At 54.8% G+C, this 18,101-nt stretch overlaps 2 protein-coding genes across 2 annotated transcripts in view; one reads left to right on the top strand and one right to left on the bottom strand.

Moving 5' to 3' along the window:
• Positions 1-359: 359 nt before the first annotated feature.
• On the bottom strand, positions 360-1,299 carry HES2 (hes family bHLH transcription factor 2). The gene is made up of 4 exons (XM_007942646.1): positions 1,255-1,299; positions 1,067-1,162; positions 697-796; positions 360-619 (listed from the first exon to the last, which is right to left on the bottom strand). Exons 1-4 carry the CDS (start codon positions 1,297-1,299, stop codon positions 360-362), a joined length of 501 nt encoding a protein of 166 aa, XP_007940837.1.
• Positions 1,300-9,059: 7,760 nt separating this feature from the next.
• Positions 9,060-18,101, top strand: part of ESPN (espin) — a 36,811-nt gene continuing 27,769 nt past the window's right edge. Inside the window, exons 1-2 of the mRNA XM_042781193.1 lie at positions 9,060-9,353; positions 13,434-13,627. Of these exons, the coding sequence (XP_042637127.1) occupies positions 9,060-9,353; positions 13,434-13,627 (488 nt within the window). The remainder of the gene's footprint in view (positions 9,354-13,433; positions 13,628-18,101) is intronic.

Genomic DNA, 18,101 nt, shown 5'->3' on the forward strand with positions numbered 1-18,101 from the left:
CTGGGGCAGGTGTGTGGCAGCCCTGGGCACCTGTGGCTGGTCTAGTTCCAGAACCACCTCCACCAGCTGGGATGGGGGAGCATCTTGTTCACCTGCAGCCACCTGCCCTTTCTTCTCAGGCCCCAGAACCCCAGGTGGGGGCGTGTGCAAGCAGAGACCCTCCTCTTTTTTTCCTCAGAGCTGAGCCCCTCACGGACTTCAGTCTGTCCCCTCAGGTCAAACATCCATTTCCGGCCTGGGGATTTGGTGCTGGCTTGTTCCCTAGGAGTGAGAACAGCAGCTGACACCGAGAGCTTTTTCATTTGGTCCAGCGCTCCTGGTCGCTCAAAATTCACAGGGTCCGTGGACCTGGCAGGGAGCTACCACGGCCGCCAAAATCCGGGGTCGCCGAAAGGGGCAGGCTGCGGAGGCGTGGGGGGCGCGGGCGGAGGGGCTGGCGAGGGCGGGCTGCCCGGGTCCCCTGGGAGCCCACCGTCGGGGGTGGCGCCGGAAGCCCTCCGCCGCAGGTGCTCCAGCAGATGCGCGCTCACCGCCGGCTCCAGGATGCGGCAGGCCTGCAGCACTCGGGCCAGGCGCGCCAGGCAGGCGCGGTAGCCCTCGCGGTAACTGTCGGAGGACGCTGCGGAAGAAGAGGGTCGTGAGGCAAGCGAGCCGGGCCGGGACATAGGCGAGGCAAGCCAGGGAAGGATCACTTACTGGGTGCGGCTGCTGGACAGGGGGACGCGGGCAGCTCCTGCAGGAAGCGCACGGTCATTTCCAGGATGTCCGCCTTCTCCAGCTTGGAGTAGCGGGAGCTCTATGTCCGGACACGAGCGAGAGGAACCGACAGAGGGACACTCAAGACAGAGATCTCCAGCCAGTTGCCCCGGACACTGCGCTCTGGCCAGTCAGTAGCTGGGTTCCCCGCGCGCGGTGTTCCGCGGTGCGGTCGCTCCTCCGCGCCCCGCGCTTTGAGCACTGCGCGAATTCCCCTCTCGGGTTCCTTTGGCAGGAGCGCGGGGTCTCGCCCTCCCTTCTCCGCGCCCAGCCCGCAGGGTTCGCGAAGCACTGCGCGTCCGGCACTCACCTCTTTGCCCAGCAGCGGTAGGATGAGCCCCTTAAGCTGCCTCAGGCTCTCGTTGATGCGCGCGCGGCGACGCTTTTCTAGCAGGGGCTTCAGGCTCTGAGGGCCGAGCAGAGGCTACGGTTACGCGGTCCCGGGTCCCGGTCCCGTCCCGGTACCTGGCCGCCCAGGCCCTCAGGCCCCACGCCTACCTTGCGCAGCTCCGCCGCGTCCCCTGCCCTCCGGGGCAGCCCCATGTGCACCAGAAGAGCAACAACCACCCGGCCTGTGCCGTGGAGACCTGTGACCACGGACAGAAGCCGTGCTAAAGCTCCGGAGCTGGGCTAGAGGAGTGAGCGCCGCACCTCCACAGCCCGGCTTTAAGGAGGCGGTGCCTGCCCGCTGCGCCCCGCCCCACAGCGCCCCAGAGTCCAGCCACCGCCCCCTCCTGGCTTTGTCCCTGCGCGGGGCGGGGCGGGAGGGGCGGCGCTCCGGGGGATCCGCTCCAGGACCTATTGTCCCATCTGCGGCGGAATTGGGGTCGCGGGGCCCAGGGGCCCATCCACCAACCACTGGGGAGTGCAGGCGCTGTCGGGGGTCCTGAGGTCACCTCTGGACCAGGCAGCAGGAGAAGGGGCCGGGCCTTGCTTGGCTCAGGCTGCGGCCCCTCTACCCCTGCTCCTTGCCCTTGGGAAGCGCACCAGCTCTTGGGTGGGAAAAGGCTCTCTTCTTCATTCAATTCTCGCATTCCGGTTCAGCACCTCCTCTGAGATGAGACCTAGGCCAAGACAGGGACTTACTGGCGACAGGGCTGCCGAAGCAGGGCGTCAAGGTTTTTCCACACGGCAAGGCCCGAGAGGTCTGTGAGCCACCAGCTACTCGGCGGACGGAGGGCTGAGCTGGAAGGGGAAACCGAGACCCAGGGAAACGTTGCGACTTGCTTGGGCTCTCGCCCCTGGGTATTGTTGACCCGGTAGGGCCCACCAAAAAAAAAAAAAGAAAAACTCACTGTCTTCAAGTCGATTGGACTCATAACGACCCCTCCTTGGGTTTCTGAGGCGCTATCTTTACGGAAGTAGATTGTCCAACCTTCCTTCCGAGGAATGGCTGGTGGGTTTGAACCGCCAGCCTTCTGGTGAGCAGTCAAATGTCTTAGGCACTGCGCCACCAGAGCTCCTCCAGACACCTGGATTCCCAGCCTAGGGCTCTACGAATTCCACAGAACCCGCTGGTGGGACACTGAGTTAAGTATCGTTTGGTTTCGGTTAGAGAAACTGCCCAGAGTAGACCAGGCAACCCAGGAGCCCCAATTCTATTAACTCGGAGGTCATTTGTGTTTTGATTGGTTCCAGATGCGGGTTCGACCCGCTCGACCTTTGAGGCTCACGTGACCTGACGGGCGGGCGGTGCTGGGCTCTGGCTCAGCGCCCGGCCCCAGCTCCGCCCCCCACCCCGGCCAGCCTCGGCGCCGCGTGGCGGTTGCGGCTGCAAACAGGCTGAGCGTCCTTCGCCCATCTGCTCCCCTCCCCCGACTCGGCTGGTGGGGCAACGGCCAGCCGAGTGGACGGCACTGCAGACTGCAGGACAGACCCACGGACAGACTGCAGGCCCGACCCACAAAGCCGGCGGTGAGGAGGCGCGGCTGGGGCGCAGCCGAGGCTAGCGCTGTCCAGGGTGCTGGAACATCCTCTCTTTCTCTCCCAACCCACCTTTCTCCCTCCCCCGCGGCCTCTGCCCAAACCCCACCTTGGCGCCCCTCCCCTCCTCCAGACCCAAGCCTTACTGCTGCGCGCTTCTTCCGTTGGGCCCGGGGGAACTAGCGTACCCACCAGAAGGGAGACACCGAGTAGCCTGAGAGAGGGAATACTCAGGCCACTAATTCCTCTTTCCTACACAAAAGATCACCTTTAAAAAAAAAGAGAGAGAGAGAGACATCTAGTTGATTCCTTCTCATGGCGACCTCATGTGTGTCAGAGTAGAAATGAGTTCCTTAGGGTTTTCAATGGCTATTCGTTTTCTTTAGGCGGCTTCTTCTTGTTATGTGTTGTCGAGTCAGACCCGACTCAGAGCGACCCCTCCTTGGGTTTCCGAGGCAGTATCACTATGGAAGTAGATTGCCCCATCTTCCTTCCGAGGAGTGGCTGGTGGGTTTGAACCTCCAACCTTCTATCCGCTACTAGTGGAAAAGTTAGCTGTTCAAATCCACCTAGTGGTTCCACAGAAGAAAAGCCTGGCAATCTGTTGCCATAGATTACAGCCAACAACACCCTATGGAGCAGTTCCATTGTGTAACTCACAGGGTTGCCATGAGTCAGTGCAAGTCCTCTGTGTCTAGCAACAACCACCTCTGTCAAGCAGATCACCAAGCTTCCGTAGCTCTACTGACTGGATTGAATGGCTGTTCTTTTAGCTGGTAACCATGAGCTAACCATTTGTGCCATCCGGGGACCCAAAAGACTAACAAGCTACCATTTCTCACCACCTACTGTGTGCAAATCACAGTGCCAAGTGTTTTCTAGCCTTCATCTCCATTAATCTTCCTAAGAATTCTAATTGTAAGAATTAATCATCAACACATTTGGCTTGGCAGGTTAATGGGGTGCCTGGTTCCTTGTCCCCCTTGAACCTCACAGTTGAGCCCAGGATGCCTATGAGCCAGCCCCCTCCCAGATTATTAATTACTCAAGAATCAAAAAAGGACTGTGTGGGTCACTCAAAGGTGCCCCACCTGGCCCCTCCTTCCTGTGCTCACTCAGCCCTCCACTCACAGCCCACCCTGCACCAGTGTTTATGTCCTCAGGGAGAAGGACCTCGTACTAAATCCAGGAAAGTAGACTGCAGGAGGCAGACCAGACTAGAATGTCCTCCAGGCCGGTGGGCCACCATCTGAAAATGGGGGAGAGGTGAACTCCTTTTTCAATGCCAATTATCTCAAATCGTAAAAAGTCTTTCTCAGCCATTCTCCCATTGCTGTACAGCACTTTGACCAGGTAGGACAATGCTCCCCTCAGTGGAAGAGTTCTGGGTTTTTTGTTTTGTTTTTGCTGGTAACTTGGAGGGAGGAATCAGAGCCAAAGGAACTTAAGTGGAACAGCTGGGCTGGATGGAGTGTGGGGTGAGGCTTTAGACAAGGGATTGGAGCCACCAAATGACCCACCCATGCAATAAGAGCTATCCCTGGGGTACAGTGGGAACACTCCATCCATGGTCCCCACCATTAGGAAGCGCATCAGTTCCTGGGTAGGAGGAGAGGCCTACACATGCGTCTCACACAATCAGGCTGAGCAGGATGGGGTGAGTCCAGCAAAGGGGTGAGAGGAGGCCTCCTGGGGAAGGGCTCCCTTGCTGATACTTGAGGGGTAGGAGGCAGTGAGGGTGCTCTGGACAGAGGGAGCTTCAAGTGCAAAGATCCTGAGGGAAGGCGAGCATGGCCGAGTCAGCTGGAGAGTGAGCTTTGTCACTTTCCATTTGTGTCAACTTGTGCAAGATGCTTAAAACTTCCCCTTGCCTAGTTTTCCCACCTGGGAAATGGGGATAGCCATTGTACCCCTCTCACAGTGTTGGTATTGGGATTCCGTATGCATGTGAAGCTTGGCCTGGGGCCTGACAAGCTGTAGTTGTTCTTGTTAGGTATAGTCAAGTCAGTTCTGACTCATAGTGACCCTATGTACAACAGAACAAAACACTGCCTGGTCCTGCACCATCCTCAAAATCCTTGCTATGCTTAAGCTCATTGTTGCAACCATGTATCAATCTAGCTCATGGAAGGTCTTCCTCTTTTTCATTGGCCCTCTACTGTATCAACTATGATGTCCTTCTCTGGGGACCAGTCCCTCCTGATAGCATATCCAAAATAAATGAGACAAAGTCTTTCCATGCTCTCTACTAAGGAGCATTCTGGATGTACTTCCAAAACAAATTTGTTCATTCTCTGACAGTCCATGGTATATTCAGTATTCTTTGCTGTCTTAGTCTGAGTTTTCTAGAGGAGCAAAACCAGCAAAGTTCATATATAAATATATAATATATAAATATATATATGTATGTATGTAATGTATATAAACTCAACCAAGCCCACTGATTCCGACTCACAGTGACCCTGTAGGACAGAGTAGAATTGTTCTGTAGGGTTTCCAAGGTCGTACATATTTACAGATGTAGACTGCCACATCTTTCTCCCATGGAGTGGCTGGTGGGTTTGAACTGCCAACATTGTGGTTGGCAGCCAATTGATTACCCACTGCACCTAGAGCTCCTATTAATATTTATAAGGAGATTTATTTCAAGGAAATGGTTCACGCAGTTGTGGAGCCTAGCAAGTCCCAAATCCGTGAGCCAGGCAGCAGGCTAAAGGCTTCTCCAGACGTACATGGTTACAGAGGCTGAGAAACTCAAAATCTGCAGGACAGGCAGCAGGCTGCTGGTTCATGTCCCAAGAACAGGAGGTCAGAGGATGTCAAGACAGGATTGCACTGGAGTTTTGCCATAACATCCATAAATATTGGATGAAAGCCACACCTCCAAGGAAAATCCCCTTCCAAATGATTGGCTGCTCATATCAGATCATAAAATGGAGGATGATTATGTAATATCTGCCAAACCACTGAGAATCATGGCCTAGTCAGGTTGACACATAACATTAACTATCACAGTCACAACAACATAATTCAAATGCATCAATTCTTCTTCATTCTTCCTTATTCACTGTCCAGTTTTCACATGCATATGAGGCAGTGGAAAATACTTGGCTTGGGTCAGTCCTCAAAGTGACATCTTTGGTATTTAACACTTTAAGAAGATCTTCTGCAGTAGATTGGCCCAATGCAATATGTCCTTTGATTTCTTAACTGCTACTTCCATGCGTATTGATTGTGAATCCAAGTAAAATGAAATTTTTGATAACTTTAATCTTTTCTCCATTAATCATGATGTTGTTTATTGGTGCAATTGGGAGGATTTTTGTTTTCTTTTTGTTCAAGTGTAATCCACACTGAAGGCTGTAGTCTTTGATCTTCATCAGTGAGTGCTTCAAGTTCTCTTTGCTTTCAGCAAGCAAGGTTGTGTCATATGCATATCACAGGTTGTTAATGAGTCTTCCTTCAATCCTGATACCACATTCTTCTTCATATAGACCAGCTTCTCAAACTATTTGCTCAGCATACAGATTGAATAAGTATGATGAAAGGATACAACCCTGATGCACACCTTCCCTGATTTTAAACCACAAAATATCCCCTTCTGTGTACAGGTTTCACATGAGCATGAATAAGTGTGCTGGAATTCCCATTTTTCCTAATGTTATGAATACTTTGTTGTGGTCCACACAGTCAAATACCTTTGCATAGTCCACAAAAGAGGCAAACATCTTTCTGGTATTCTCTGCTTTCAGCCAAGATCCATCTGACAACAGCAGTGATATCCCCTGTTCCATGCCCTCCTCTGAATCTGGCTTGAATTTCTGGCAGTTCCTTGATGTAGTTCTGCAATAATTTTTTAATTCTCTTCAGAAAATTTTACTTGCATGTGGTATTGATATTGATCAATAATTTCAGCATGCTGTTGGATCACCTTTCATTGGAATGGCTGTAAATATGGATTTTTTTCCAGTCGATGAACCAGACAACTGTCTTCCAAATTTCTTGGCATAGATGAGTGAGTGCTTCAGCATTGCATGCATTTGTTGAAACATCTCAGTTGGTGCTCATTCAATTCCTGGAGCTTGTTTTTCACCAGTGCCTTAAGGGCAGCTCCATAAATGTGTTATGATAGGTGCTTTCTGCTTTCTGGAGCTGCTGTGGAGGACCTGGGCATAGAGTGTACGTGGGAGGGCCCAGAGAGGACAGAGGAGGTCTGGCCTGGCAGGAAGGGTCTGGCTCTCTCCCAGCCTGAGTCTGAGAGGATGGTCAGCAGCAGTTGGTGCTCACACGTGGCTTTTACAGAGATGTCCTTGGTGGCATCAGCAGGGACTCAGGGGCTCTGCCTTGGCCATGGTGGTAGCTGCTGGGCATCACCTGGGCCTGACCAGCAAGATGAAACCATACCATAGATAAGGGTATCCAGGGTGAAGGGAGCTGCCTTGGGGGTGGAGGAGAATGCAGGGAACTTCAGTCAGGAAGGAGACACAGGGGAGGTGTGGCCTTAGCTCCTCATCCTGCAGTGCTCCTGCCACTCATTCACCTTGCAGGGTGCACCCCTTTCCCTCCTTACCTGCAGGGAGCGCCTGCTGCAGGTATACTGAAAGAAGGTGGCTCAGGTGAGCAGCAAACACCTCCTCACACGCCATCGCAGCACCCAGGCTGCCAGAAAAAATCTCTTCCCGCTCCTTGTCCACAAACCACTGGGCAAGAGTCTCAGACCCCAGTGGCCACTGATCTTATCAGGAAGTGAAGCTGGTCCGGCCGGTTGCTGGAAACCCACCCCGCCACTCAAGAGCACAGCGGTTCGGGTTAGGTTACCAGGGCACCAGGGAGCGCGGTAGGCTATCGCGCACAGCGCCACCAGGTGGTGGCTCAGGACAATGGTGTCAGCGGCAGCCGCAGAGTCCAACATCAGGTCTTCCATGGTTCTTGGAAGCGGATTCATTCCGCAGCATTTACAGCGCCACCTTCTGCTGGACCAGTTAGTCCCGGCCGGGCCCTCACGGGGGTGGGTAGGGAATGGGAAAGGGAGAGCACGGGCGGTTTCAAGGTCATTCGATGTTCTGACTGCGCTCCCACGGCTCTGTAGTCGCCACCTCTGGCTCCTCCAACTGGTGTCCCGAGGACCATTCCTCTTTCCAGCTCCCACGACGGGCTTCCGGGCCTAGACCTCAAGCTGCCTTGGAGCACTTGTGCTCGCCAGCCCACTCCCTCCAGCGCCTTCCGGTGCTCCCTGGATGACAGATCTATCAATGTCCCCAATGCCCCTCTCCCGCTTGTTAGCTCCAGGCGCTCAAGCTCTTGATTGCTTTTCCTGCCCCGACCCGGGACGTCGGCTCTCCACGCTCGCCTAGTCTGTGATGTCTAAACCCAGAGTCCTGAAGGCATCAGGAGCCCCTTCCTTTCTCCCTCAGAGGGGTTAGCTTTCGGGTCTGGAGGGACCAAAGAGGTGGGAGGACCTGGCGTCCGTCACGCTCAACTGGGCATAGACCCGGAGCCTCTGGGGACTTGTTAGGCCTGTTCCAGCCCAAGGCCTTCGTCCTTGCAGTCTTTTCTGCCCATAATGAATGTCCCTTCTTACCACTAAGAATCCAGCCCCACCACACCACCTGCTCAGGTGGAAGGGCCACCCCTGATTGTCTCCTAGTCCCTACAAATCACTCTATCATCTTGTTTTTCTGTTCTTGTGACATTTGCCACTCTCTGGAATTGTGGCAGTTTGCTGGCTTGTGTCACCAGTACCAGGACAGCAGAGAGTGGGCACGCCTTGATGAATGAATTCGTCTGCGACTCCACTCCCCAGTGCCTGGACGGCTCTCAAACGTAATTCGAATTTGCAGCCCCTGGAGTTTCAGTTTTTACGTGAGGCAAATTATTAGAGAAGCTCTCCGCCCCACGCATTGTGGCTTGCACCTGCCTTTGTCGCCAGAGACCCTCACTGGGACCAGCGTCCCCAGTTCTCCTAACCCCCAGTCTCCTGGCACCCCAGTCTCCCAGGGCCCACCCTCCCTCACCTCCAGGTCCCCAACTCCTTCAGTACCCCCGCCCCTAAGTCCCCCCAGGCGCCGGGCTAGCGGAAGGTGCCCCGCCTCCCAGCCGCCTTCCAGCGCTGGAGGGTGCTGGCGCGGGGCGGGGCGGAGGCGGTCGGGGGGCGGGCTCGAGGCTTAAGCCTGGCGCCCGGGGCGGCGGGGCCCCAGAAAGCAGCGGAGGCGGAGCGGAGCTGGCGAGGCCACTGAGTAAAGGCTGGGCGTGGCAGGAGCGGGTCCACCTCCTCCGAGCGCAGAACCTGGACGGCCGCTCAGACGGCGGCTCCAGGCCCGAGGACTATGGAGCCCCTGGGGCCGCGCTGAGCGGAGGGTGGCAGCGCCTCAGGTTGCACCATGGCCCTAGAACAGGCGCTGCAGGCGGCGCGGCAGGGCGAGCTGGACGTGCTCAAAGCCCTCCACGCGGCCGGCCAGCTGGGGCCCTCACTGCGCGACCCGCTGGACGCGCTGCCGGTGCACCACGCTGCCCGCGCGGGCAAGCTGCACTGCCTGCGCTTCCTGGTGGAGGAAGCTGCACTGCCGGCCGCCGCCCGCGCGCGCAACGGCGCCACCCCGGCCCACGATGCGGCCGCCACCGGCCACCTCGCCTGCCTGCAGTGGCTGCTCTGGCAGGGCGGCTGCGGAGTGCAGGTGGGTCCGCGTCTTTCACAGCCGTCCTCTGGCTTGGAGGCCCATGTGGGTCAAGGGTGGGTGGGGTGGGGTACTTCCTGGGCCCAGCTGAGCCTTGCATTAAGGTCCTTCCAGAGGGTTTTGCGTGAGGTGGGCTCCTTGGGCTGAGAGCTCTCGGGCAGAGGCCTTGGCAAGCCCTAGCCAGCTCCCTAGATTGATGATGAGGAACTAGAAAGAAGTTGAACTCCCCTGGGATGGTATTTACAAAGTGCCCAGAAGAGACAAAGCATGATGTCCAAAGTCCTTTGGTCCTTCGAGAGTTGGGGGCACACAGGGCCAGTGTCCTCCAGGATCAGATCTAGAGGAAAGTGGGCTGAGATGCAGGTGTCTGGAAGGCCTGGGCATGGGATAGAGTGGTGGGGACCTCCCCCAGGACCTGGGCTGACCCCTGACCTCAGTGCCTTCAGGCCTATCATCTGTGAGTTGCTTCTCTACTTCCCCCCCCAACCTGTATTCCTGTCCCCAAGCCCCACCTTGTCTCACTCACTGTCTCCAGGCTGCTGCCAGCCTGACCCCTCCTGGGCTGGAGGAGGAGGCAGCTCAGGCCTGACAGTGGCTCTCCTGCCCGGTACCTGTTGAAAATGGAGCATCCAACAGCTCCTGCTCTTCTGGAGCTGCCAGCCTATGGGGACAACAGCCAACAAAGCCACAAACTGAAAGTAAACCAGGTAGCATCATGGCTGCTGGGTCATGCTCTGGAGAGTGACAAACAGGTGCTGCTTGGGCTGGGTGGCTAGGGACAGTCCCTCTGAGAAGTGATCTCCAAGGGAGTCCTAACTGCTGAGAAGGAGGTGGCCAGGTGGTGGGCAGAGTCTTGGGCACAGGAACAGTAAATGTAAAGCCTTGGAGTGCAGATTCTTGCCCTGTTGAGGGTCAGCAAGGAGGCGAGTGTGACTGGACTGGAGTGAAGGTGGGCGCAGCCTTCCAGGCTGGGTCCCGCAGGCTCTGATGGGCTAAGGTTAGGAATCTGGGTGATACTCTGGCTGCTAGGGGAAGCCAATGGAGGGAGAGCCGGAACGGATTTTCCACTTAGAAAGACCACCAAGTCAAGGGAAGGCAGAAGGGGAGGAGTCCCTGGGTGGTACTAATGGTTAACATCCTTGGTTGCCACCTGAAAGGTTGGCAGTTCCCAGCACCCAGAGGTGCTTCAGAAGAAGGGGTGGTAATCTACTTTTGAAAAATCAGCCATTGGGAATACTATAGAGCACAGTTCTACTCTGACGCACATGGAGTCACTCGACAGCAGCTAGTTGGTTTAGAAGGGGAGGAGGCAGGGGCCACTCTGAGCTAACTTGCTGTGCTCTAAGCACAGCCAAGATGCCACCCCCACTCTCTGCCCTCAGGAAGGCAAGGCCCCCTCCCACTCTTCCTGGGAGATAGCTTCTTATCTCCTGGCTGGCTTTGTTATCAGGAGCTCCTGGCCACATGGTCCATGCCCAGTATAGAGGTAGAGGGTGGCAAGCTTGTCCCCAAGCCAGTGTCCGGCCCTGGCTGGAAGCCTCACTCTCCTTGAACCCAGTGTGCAGCTTTCCCCGGAAGCCTTCCTTGCTACTGCAGAGGAGGTGGGAAGAAGCAGGTGGCTTTGTGCCCAGCTTATCAAGTCCCCCGCCCTCAAGGCCCAGTGGGCTTGGGTGCTACGGGTAGAAGTATATGTGTGAGTGTGGGGGTGTTGACCTTGATTCCTGGTCCTGCCCAGCCTGGAGAGATAAGCAACTTTAGATTCGGGCTACAGCATGCTGGGCCTACACAACCGGTAGAGCCTTGGGCTCAGGCTGGAGCCCACAGGTCTGTGGCCCTCTCCTTACTGCCACCCCTCCCCAGAGGCTCAGACCCACAGTCCTGAGCAGCAGGAAAAGAGGGCCTTTCTCAAGAGCTAGGGCCCAGGACATGTTTCACTCTGGTCCTTCTCGGGTCACCTCTAGCCAGCTTGGGAAAAATGAACCAATCTTCTGGTCACGCACAGGCTGTCTGCACATGGGAGGGCCTTAGCTTGCTGTAGGCCATTTGTGCTTGGCCTCATCTTCCTCCCTGCCTCTTCCTAGCAGGTGGCCCAATCTGTCCTACCTCAGCCTCACTACGATTCTCATTGGTGCCCTGGGACCCAGTTCTCTGCTTTCCTTCTGTTTCTTTCAGGAGCCCCAGAGCTTCCCTTCCCACGAAGCTTGGCTCAGAGTCTAGCTCAGGGTCGTCATGAATTCCTGCTGTCTCAGAACTCATGTCCCCACAATGCCCTCTCTTCATTCTCTGGTCCTTGTCACACAGTGTCCACCCTCACATGGTTGCCTCAGCCCGTCCTCTGTCCCCGCCCAGCTCTGTGCTACGTCTCTGTTGTCCACCTGGCGTTGGAGCTTGTTCTGTGCCCACTCTTCCAAAGGGTCAGCCTCTGAGCACAGACTCCTGAGTCCTCAGCAATTTGCCTCCTTACCCAGGTGACATGTAGCACCAACCACTTTCTCCGATAGACCCACATACTGGATGCTTCCAGATGACTATGCATTCAGAATTCTGGGACCAACCATTGACCCCACACCCTCTGAGGTGCTTTGGAGGAGTCTTGGCCAAGCTTCTCCCAGGGGCTACCTCTCACCCACATCTACCACCACTGGCTGAGTGCCCCAGCCCTGCCAACCAGTACCAGAAGCTTCCTTCTTCATAGGGATAAGAACATGGCCTGTTCCCTGGGGCTGGGAGCAAGGAGTCTGCTGGGAGAGCTATTTTCTACCCTAAGGTTGTGTTCTTGGAAGTGCCATTCACAGAACAGAGGCTGTTATTCTTACATGATATGCTAGGGAGGAGGGAACAAGGGTTCAAGTTGGACTCAGGGGTGCTCCTCATCATCCTGGTGCCAGCCTACAGTAGCCCCAATAACCCACCCTTTCTGGTTCCTCAGCCCAGTGACCTCCACTCAGTCATTCAGACATTTGCAGCTGGTTGCAAGCACTGGGGAGAGTAGGCACTGGTTCTGGAATAGGATAAGCTCCTCGTGCCAGGAGTATAGGATAATAGAGAGGAGGCAAGGAGTGGGGCAGGAACTGAGAGATAGGTATGGTGTGATGAAGACCAGGGACATAAGCCCAGGTGCAAAGCTGAAAACACCTGGGTGTCAGGCACTGTGGCTCTGGGTCACGTCCTGAAAACTTGCTGTCTACCAGACATGTCACACAGTGACCTGCTGTCCTCAGAAGAACCTGGCATGGTGGGCTTCCCATATTTGTGGACTGAAGGTCAAAAAGGGTCTGCCCACACATGGGAACAGTTAGTCCAAGGACCTAGCAGACCATGCGATCCTCAGCCATATATGACCATAAGACCAGAGCTAGATGGTGCCTCGCTACCACTGTCAACCACTTGGAGAGGGATCAGTGCAGGAGATCCAGTATAGAGTGGGAGAACAATGCAGAACAAAACTCAAAATCATAAAAAGAAAAAGACTAGGTTGACTGGGCTCATAGAGCCTGGTGAGACCCCTGAGACTAAGGCCCCTAGTTACCCTTCAGATCTGGAACTGAACTCACTCCTGTGGCTTCCAGTCGAACAATAGACAGGCATATAGGGTGAACATTTACATTAGGTAGATACATTCCTTAGAGCAATCAATCATCAGAGAACAGAATGGCAGTGTTTGTACAGGGAGACAGCTGGGGGGTAGGGCAGGAGTGCATGGGAGGAAAGGACACAGAGAAGAGATAACTGCAGGGAGGAAGTGGTAAGAGAGCTGTTACATTGTAGAGAATTGCAGTCACTGTTATGAAACAAAATGCCTTTATGGAAAATGGATTTACTCGGTAAACTTTCACCCAAATCACCAGAAATTTTTTTTAATAATAAATGAATTAATTAAAAAAGGAGAGTTTGCCCAAGGACAGATACAGGAATCGTACCCCTAGATCAACTCAACCCCAAGTGAGGCCTGCCTTCCCCACAAGTGGCGAGCAAAGAGGACAGACTGCCCGAGGGGCTGCTGGGAGGCAAGAGGTAGTTTGAACCAGAGGTGGTGGCAGGGCCAGGCTTTTGGACTAATTAACTGCTCTCTTTCTACAGGATAAAGACAATTCTGGTGCCACAGCCCTGCATCTGGCTGCCCGCTTCGGCCACCCCGAGGTGGTGCACTGGCTGCTGCAACATGGTGGTGGGGATCCCACCGTGGCCACAGACACAGGTGCCCTGCCTATCCACTATGCCGCCGCCAAAGGGGACTTCCCCTCTCTGAGGCTGCTCGTCAGACACCACCCTGAGTAAGGACACCCCTTGGGGGCACTGGGTGGAATGGACCAGGGCTCAGGAGAGGCCGGAGCCAGCCACACTTCTCCAGCATTCCAGAGAGTGGCTGCACCTCTGGCTTTCTCAGTGGCCAGGCCTGGGGTAGCACATACCCCAGTTGACATTTCTGCCCTCCTTGGAAGCTCTCTAGGGGTTCCCATGGTCACTTGTCCCAGAGCTGTGCAGGCAGACTCTGCCCAACATCCTCATATCACTGCCAGTGGGCAGCCGACTTGGGAGGCCCAGACTCATCTGTGGGAGTGGGGACCCATGGCCATGGGGGCCTGAGCTAGGAATGGGGCTCTGACCAGCATCCCTTATTAGACAAATGGCAAAAGAGGTCCCAGCCTCAGGAGAATGAGCAGCTTTGGGGTAAGAGGGTCCACTGGCTCCACTCCTGATGGCACCTGCAGGGCCACTGGCTTCCAGGGAGTGGGCAGAAGGCCATCCCACTGCACAGCCGCATAGCAGGGTGGCTGCAGCTGGCAACCTCTTAGGCCAAGCACACTGGTGTGGACACAGGGGGTCCCTCACACCCACCAAGCAGGGCACCAGTGTAGGGCCCTCTTCCCAGCCACCCTGCTATGGCCGCTTGGTGGCTATGTAGCTTGAATTCTAATTCTCGGACAAGCAGGCAGTGGGATCATGTCAGAGTTGGGGTCTTAGGGGATCCTTGAGTGGACCCATCAGCATCCTGGGGGCTCTGTTACTGACCCTTGACTTGTTGTTGTTTTTGTTATGTGCTGTCGCATCGGACCTGACTCATAGTAACCCCTCCTTGGGTTTCCGAGGCAGTATCACTACGGAAGTAGATTGCCCATCTTCCTTCTGAGGAGTGGCTGGTGGGTTTGAACCACCAGCCTTCTGGTTAGCAGTCAAATGCCTTAGGCACTACGCTACCAGAGACCCCTGACTTAGACTCTCCAAGTTGGCAATAAGAGCCGAATTTGTGACAGGCCCCGCCCCACCCTATGGCCACAGAGATTCTCATGCACTCACAGGGGTGGGATCTGCTATGGCTGCTTGGTGGCTGCTGCTCCTGCCCTGCCCCCTCACTGAAAGCAGGGAACACTGAGGTCTTCAATGTCCTTGAGGGGAGGACTGTGCTCACGTAGCAAGTAAACACTCCATCAAACATCATGCACCCAGGAAACCACAGCTGGTGTCAAAGCCCACTTAGCTCAAACTATGTGACCTGTGATCCAGAAATACAGTGTAAGAGATGGGTGGTGGGAGCCCCAGGCCAACCCCTGAGCTCCTCCTCACAGAGAAGCCTGGGGCCCAGGGTGAGCCAGAGCCCTTCCTGGATTGGGGTCCCAAGTCTTAGAGAGAGTCTTGCTGTGCTTGGAACACCTTTGTGGGCTTGATGACCTGGCCCCCTCCCAGCCCATGCCAGGTGCTGGGCATGATTGGTACCTGGGGGTTGATTTTGTGGCCAGATGGCTCGGACTGATGGGCAGCCCCTCAAGAGTGTCTATGAATCTCGAGGAGGAAGACAGGGGACTTGGGCTTTGTCCCTGCAGTGGTGTGTGGCCTGGCTGATAAGGAGGTGTCTTTGTGTGGTTGCCAGGCAGGGCTCAGGCAGGTGGGTGAGGTGGGGGATTTGAGTGGGGCTTGCAGAGCAGGTGATCAGAAGCTGGTGGGCCCACCTTGAGGGTGGAGCGGGGGATGCCTGGGGCTGGGGCTGGTGGAGAGCAGAGGCTCTGGCTGCCCCAGTAGCAGGACCCAAGCAGGGGACCTAGGCCTTGTCTCCTCACTCTCTTGTGCGCCTCCGGCCTGCTGTGAATTGATGTGAATTATTCACGAGGGCTCAGCTCTCTCCCTGGCGGATGGTGAAGGAGGAAGAGCTCCAATACAGGTGGAAACTCGATCCTGCCCAGGGAGGCCGGCCATGGCCATGGGAGTCAACAAGCTGCAGAGGAGGTGGGGGCTGGCCAGCATCAGGAGGGCTCAGCAAATGCCCAGGCTGCTTGGCAAGAGTGGGCCCGTGGGATGTTAGAAAGGGCTTGGGATTGAGGAGGACCAGCACCCACCCAACCTACCCCTAACCTACCCCATACAATGCAGACACTCCCCCAGGAGTGGAAGAATTGTGACTATGACCTCGAGGCTACTGCCCCAATGGGACCCCTCCCTCTGAGCTTCCTGGGGAAGGAAGGTCCCTAAGCTGGGAGGCCCTGGGTTTAGCAGGAGCTGGGCTGGGGCTGTTTCTGGCCTTGGGTCCTGAGGCAGATGGAGTCAGGACCTGCTGAGCAAGAGCTGTAGGGGGTGGGGGCAAGGAATAAGGTGTGCAAGCCCTGCTGGGGCAGATGGAAGAGTGGCAAGGAGCAGGGAGCCCTCAGAGCCCTGACTACCCTCCAGCCATGGTCCAGGTCCAACAATAGGCCTCCTCCAAATTAGCTTCTGTCTGCCCCAGGGGTTGAGCAGCTAGAGGGAGCCCAGCCCACAGGGAGCCGTGGGGCCACTGAGCTGTGAGGCTTAGAGTGGGGAGGTTCTGGCTCTCCCTTGCCTCAAGCTCCTGTGTTCTGCCAGTCAGTAGTAAGCTGGAAAATTGGTCCAGAGATTTTTTTTTTAATCAACTCCTACTCCTTGAAGGTGCTTCCTTTAAGGTCTCTCTCAGCTCGCCCCTCAATCCCCCAAGGGAGAGATTGGGCTCTGCCCTGGTAGGAATCTAGGAGTCAGGATAAAACTGGAACAGCTCCTACCTGCTGAGGGCCTCACAGCCATCTGTAGAGATGAGCCCTAGAATCAGCCCATTTCATAGATAAACTCATTCAACTAATACTTATTGAGTATATATGCCAATGTTGAATTATGGTGGTGGGGAATGTTGAAAATATCGTGGGCTGCTAAAATAAAAAAATCTGTCTTAGAAGAGGCATAGCTGGGATGGATGTTCCTCAGACGCTGGAACGGCCAGACTTCATCTCACTTGCTTTGGTCATGTTGTCAGAAAGGACCATTCCCTAGAGAAGGAGATCATGCTCAGTAAAATGGAGGGTCAGCAAAAAAGGGGAAGGCCCTCAACAAGATGAAACTGACACACTGGCTACAACAATGGGCTCAAGTATAGCAAGGATTGTGAGGCTGGTGCAGGACTGGGCAGTGTTTTGTTCTGTTGTACACAGGGTCGATATGAGTTGGAGATGACTTGAGGACACCTAACAATACCACCTATGCCAGGCAATATTCTAAGTGAACCAGACAGACAAATGAAATGGCCTTGGCTTGCAGAGGTGACAGATAACGAAAACAGTGTCTTGGAGAGACTCTGTGACCAGTCAAGGTCAGAGGCCATCAATGATTTGCTGTGTGACCTCACACACCCTCTCTGGTCTCTATCCCATGCCTAGTCTGGCTCTGGTCTCCCAGGCCTGTCCAGTTGTCCAAAAACAGGCAACAGCACTGGTTTTGTTGTTGTTGTTGTGATTTGGGTGAAAGTTTACAGAGCAAATTCACTTTCCATACAGCAGCTCCCATGCACTTTCTCTCATGACATTGACTACAGTTTCCCACAACGCAGCAGTTCCCCTCCTACCTCCTCCCCATAGTTACCTCTTCCCTGTGTCCTTCCCTTCTATGCACTCCTGCCCCCTGAACTGTCTCCCTGTGCATATACAGCCCTTCTGTTCTCCCATGATTGTTCTCTCCAAGGATTGTATCTACCTAATGTAAATATTCAGCTCATATGCCTGACTTTTGTTTGGCTGGAAGCCACAGGAATGGGTTCAATTCCAGACCTGAAGGGCAGCTAGGGGGCATAGTCTCAGTGGTTCCATCAGGCTCTATCAGACCAGCAAACCCTGTCCCTTTTTTTTTTTTTTTTTTAATGATTTTGAGTTTTGTTCCACATTGTTCTCCCACTCTATCTAGAATCTCCTGCATAGATCCCTCTCTGAGTGGTTGACAGTCCTGCCTCTGTCTTTACCTTCCTCCCAAGTCCTTTGAAAATGTCCACAGGCCCCCTACTCTCTGCCAGGAAGGGAAGGCTGCTTCTGACAGTGCCCTCGAGGTCCGCCTCCATCCAACCCCCTCCCTGACGGCACCCCCACTTCCCTCCCCAGCAGTTACTCTGCTTCCCTATCCTATTTTCTTTGCTGTTCTTCCAACAGGCAGCACCCCGGGGCCTTTGCACTGGCTGTCTCTCTGCCAGGAACTCTCCCCCAGAAAATGCCACAGCTACTTCCTCCCGCCTTCCAGTCCTTGTTGCTCTCTCACCTCAGTGAGGCCTGCCAGAGCCTATTTAAATCATAACCACCCCCCACGACACACACTCATTCCCTGTCTTCCTCACTCTGCTTTTCTTTTTTTAATATGTTTTATTTATTAGAGCAGTTTTTTTTTTCTTTCTTTCTTTTTTTTTTTATTAGCATTTGGGTGAAGATTTACAGAGTAAATTCACTTTTCATACAGCAGTTCACATATACTTTGTCTCATGTCATTGACCAA

Source organism: Orycteropus afer, unplaced genomic scaffold, assembly GCF_000298275.1.
Source record: "Orycteropus afer afer isolate SDZICR_OR568_19922 unplaced genomic scaffold, OryAfe1.0 scaffold00094, whole genome shotgun sequence".
Taxonomy (NCBI): Eukaryota; Metazoa; Chordata; class Mammalia; order Tubulidentata; family Orycteropodidae; genus Orycteropus; species Orycteropus afer.

Bases quoted from the DNA above. Each gene is read 5' to 3' on its own strand.
- HES2 (XM_007942646.1), bottom strand. From the start codon at position 1,299: ATGGGGCTGCCCCGGAGGGCAGGGGACGCGGCGGAGCTGCGCAAG. The intron at 1,163-1,254 runs GTAGGCGTGGGG...CTCGGCCCTCAG, and splicing joins ACGCGGCGGAGCTGCGCAAG to AGCCTGAAGCCCCTGCTAGA. The intron at 620-696 runs GTAAGTGATCCT...CTTCTTCCGCAG, and splicing joins CTGTCCAGCAGCCGCACCCA to CGTCCTCCGACAGTTACCGC.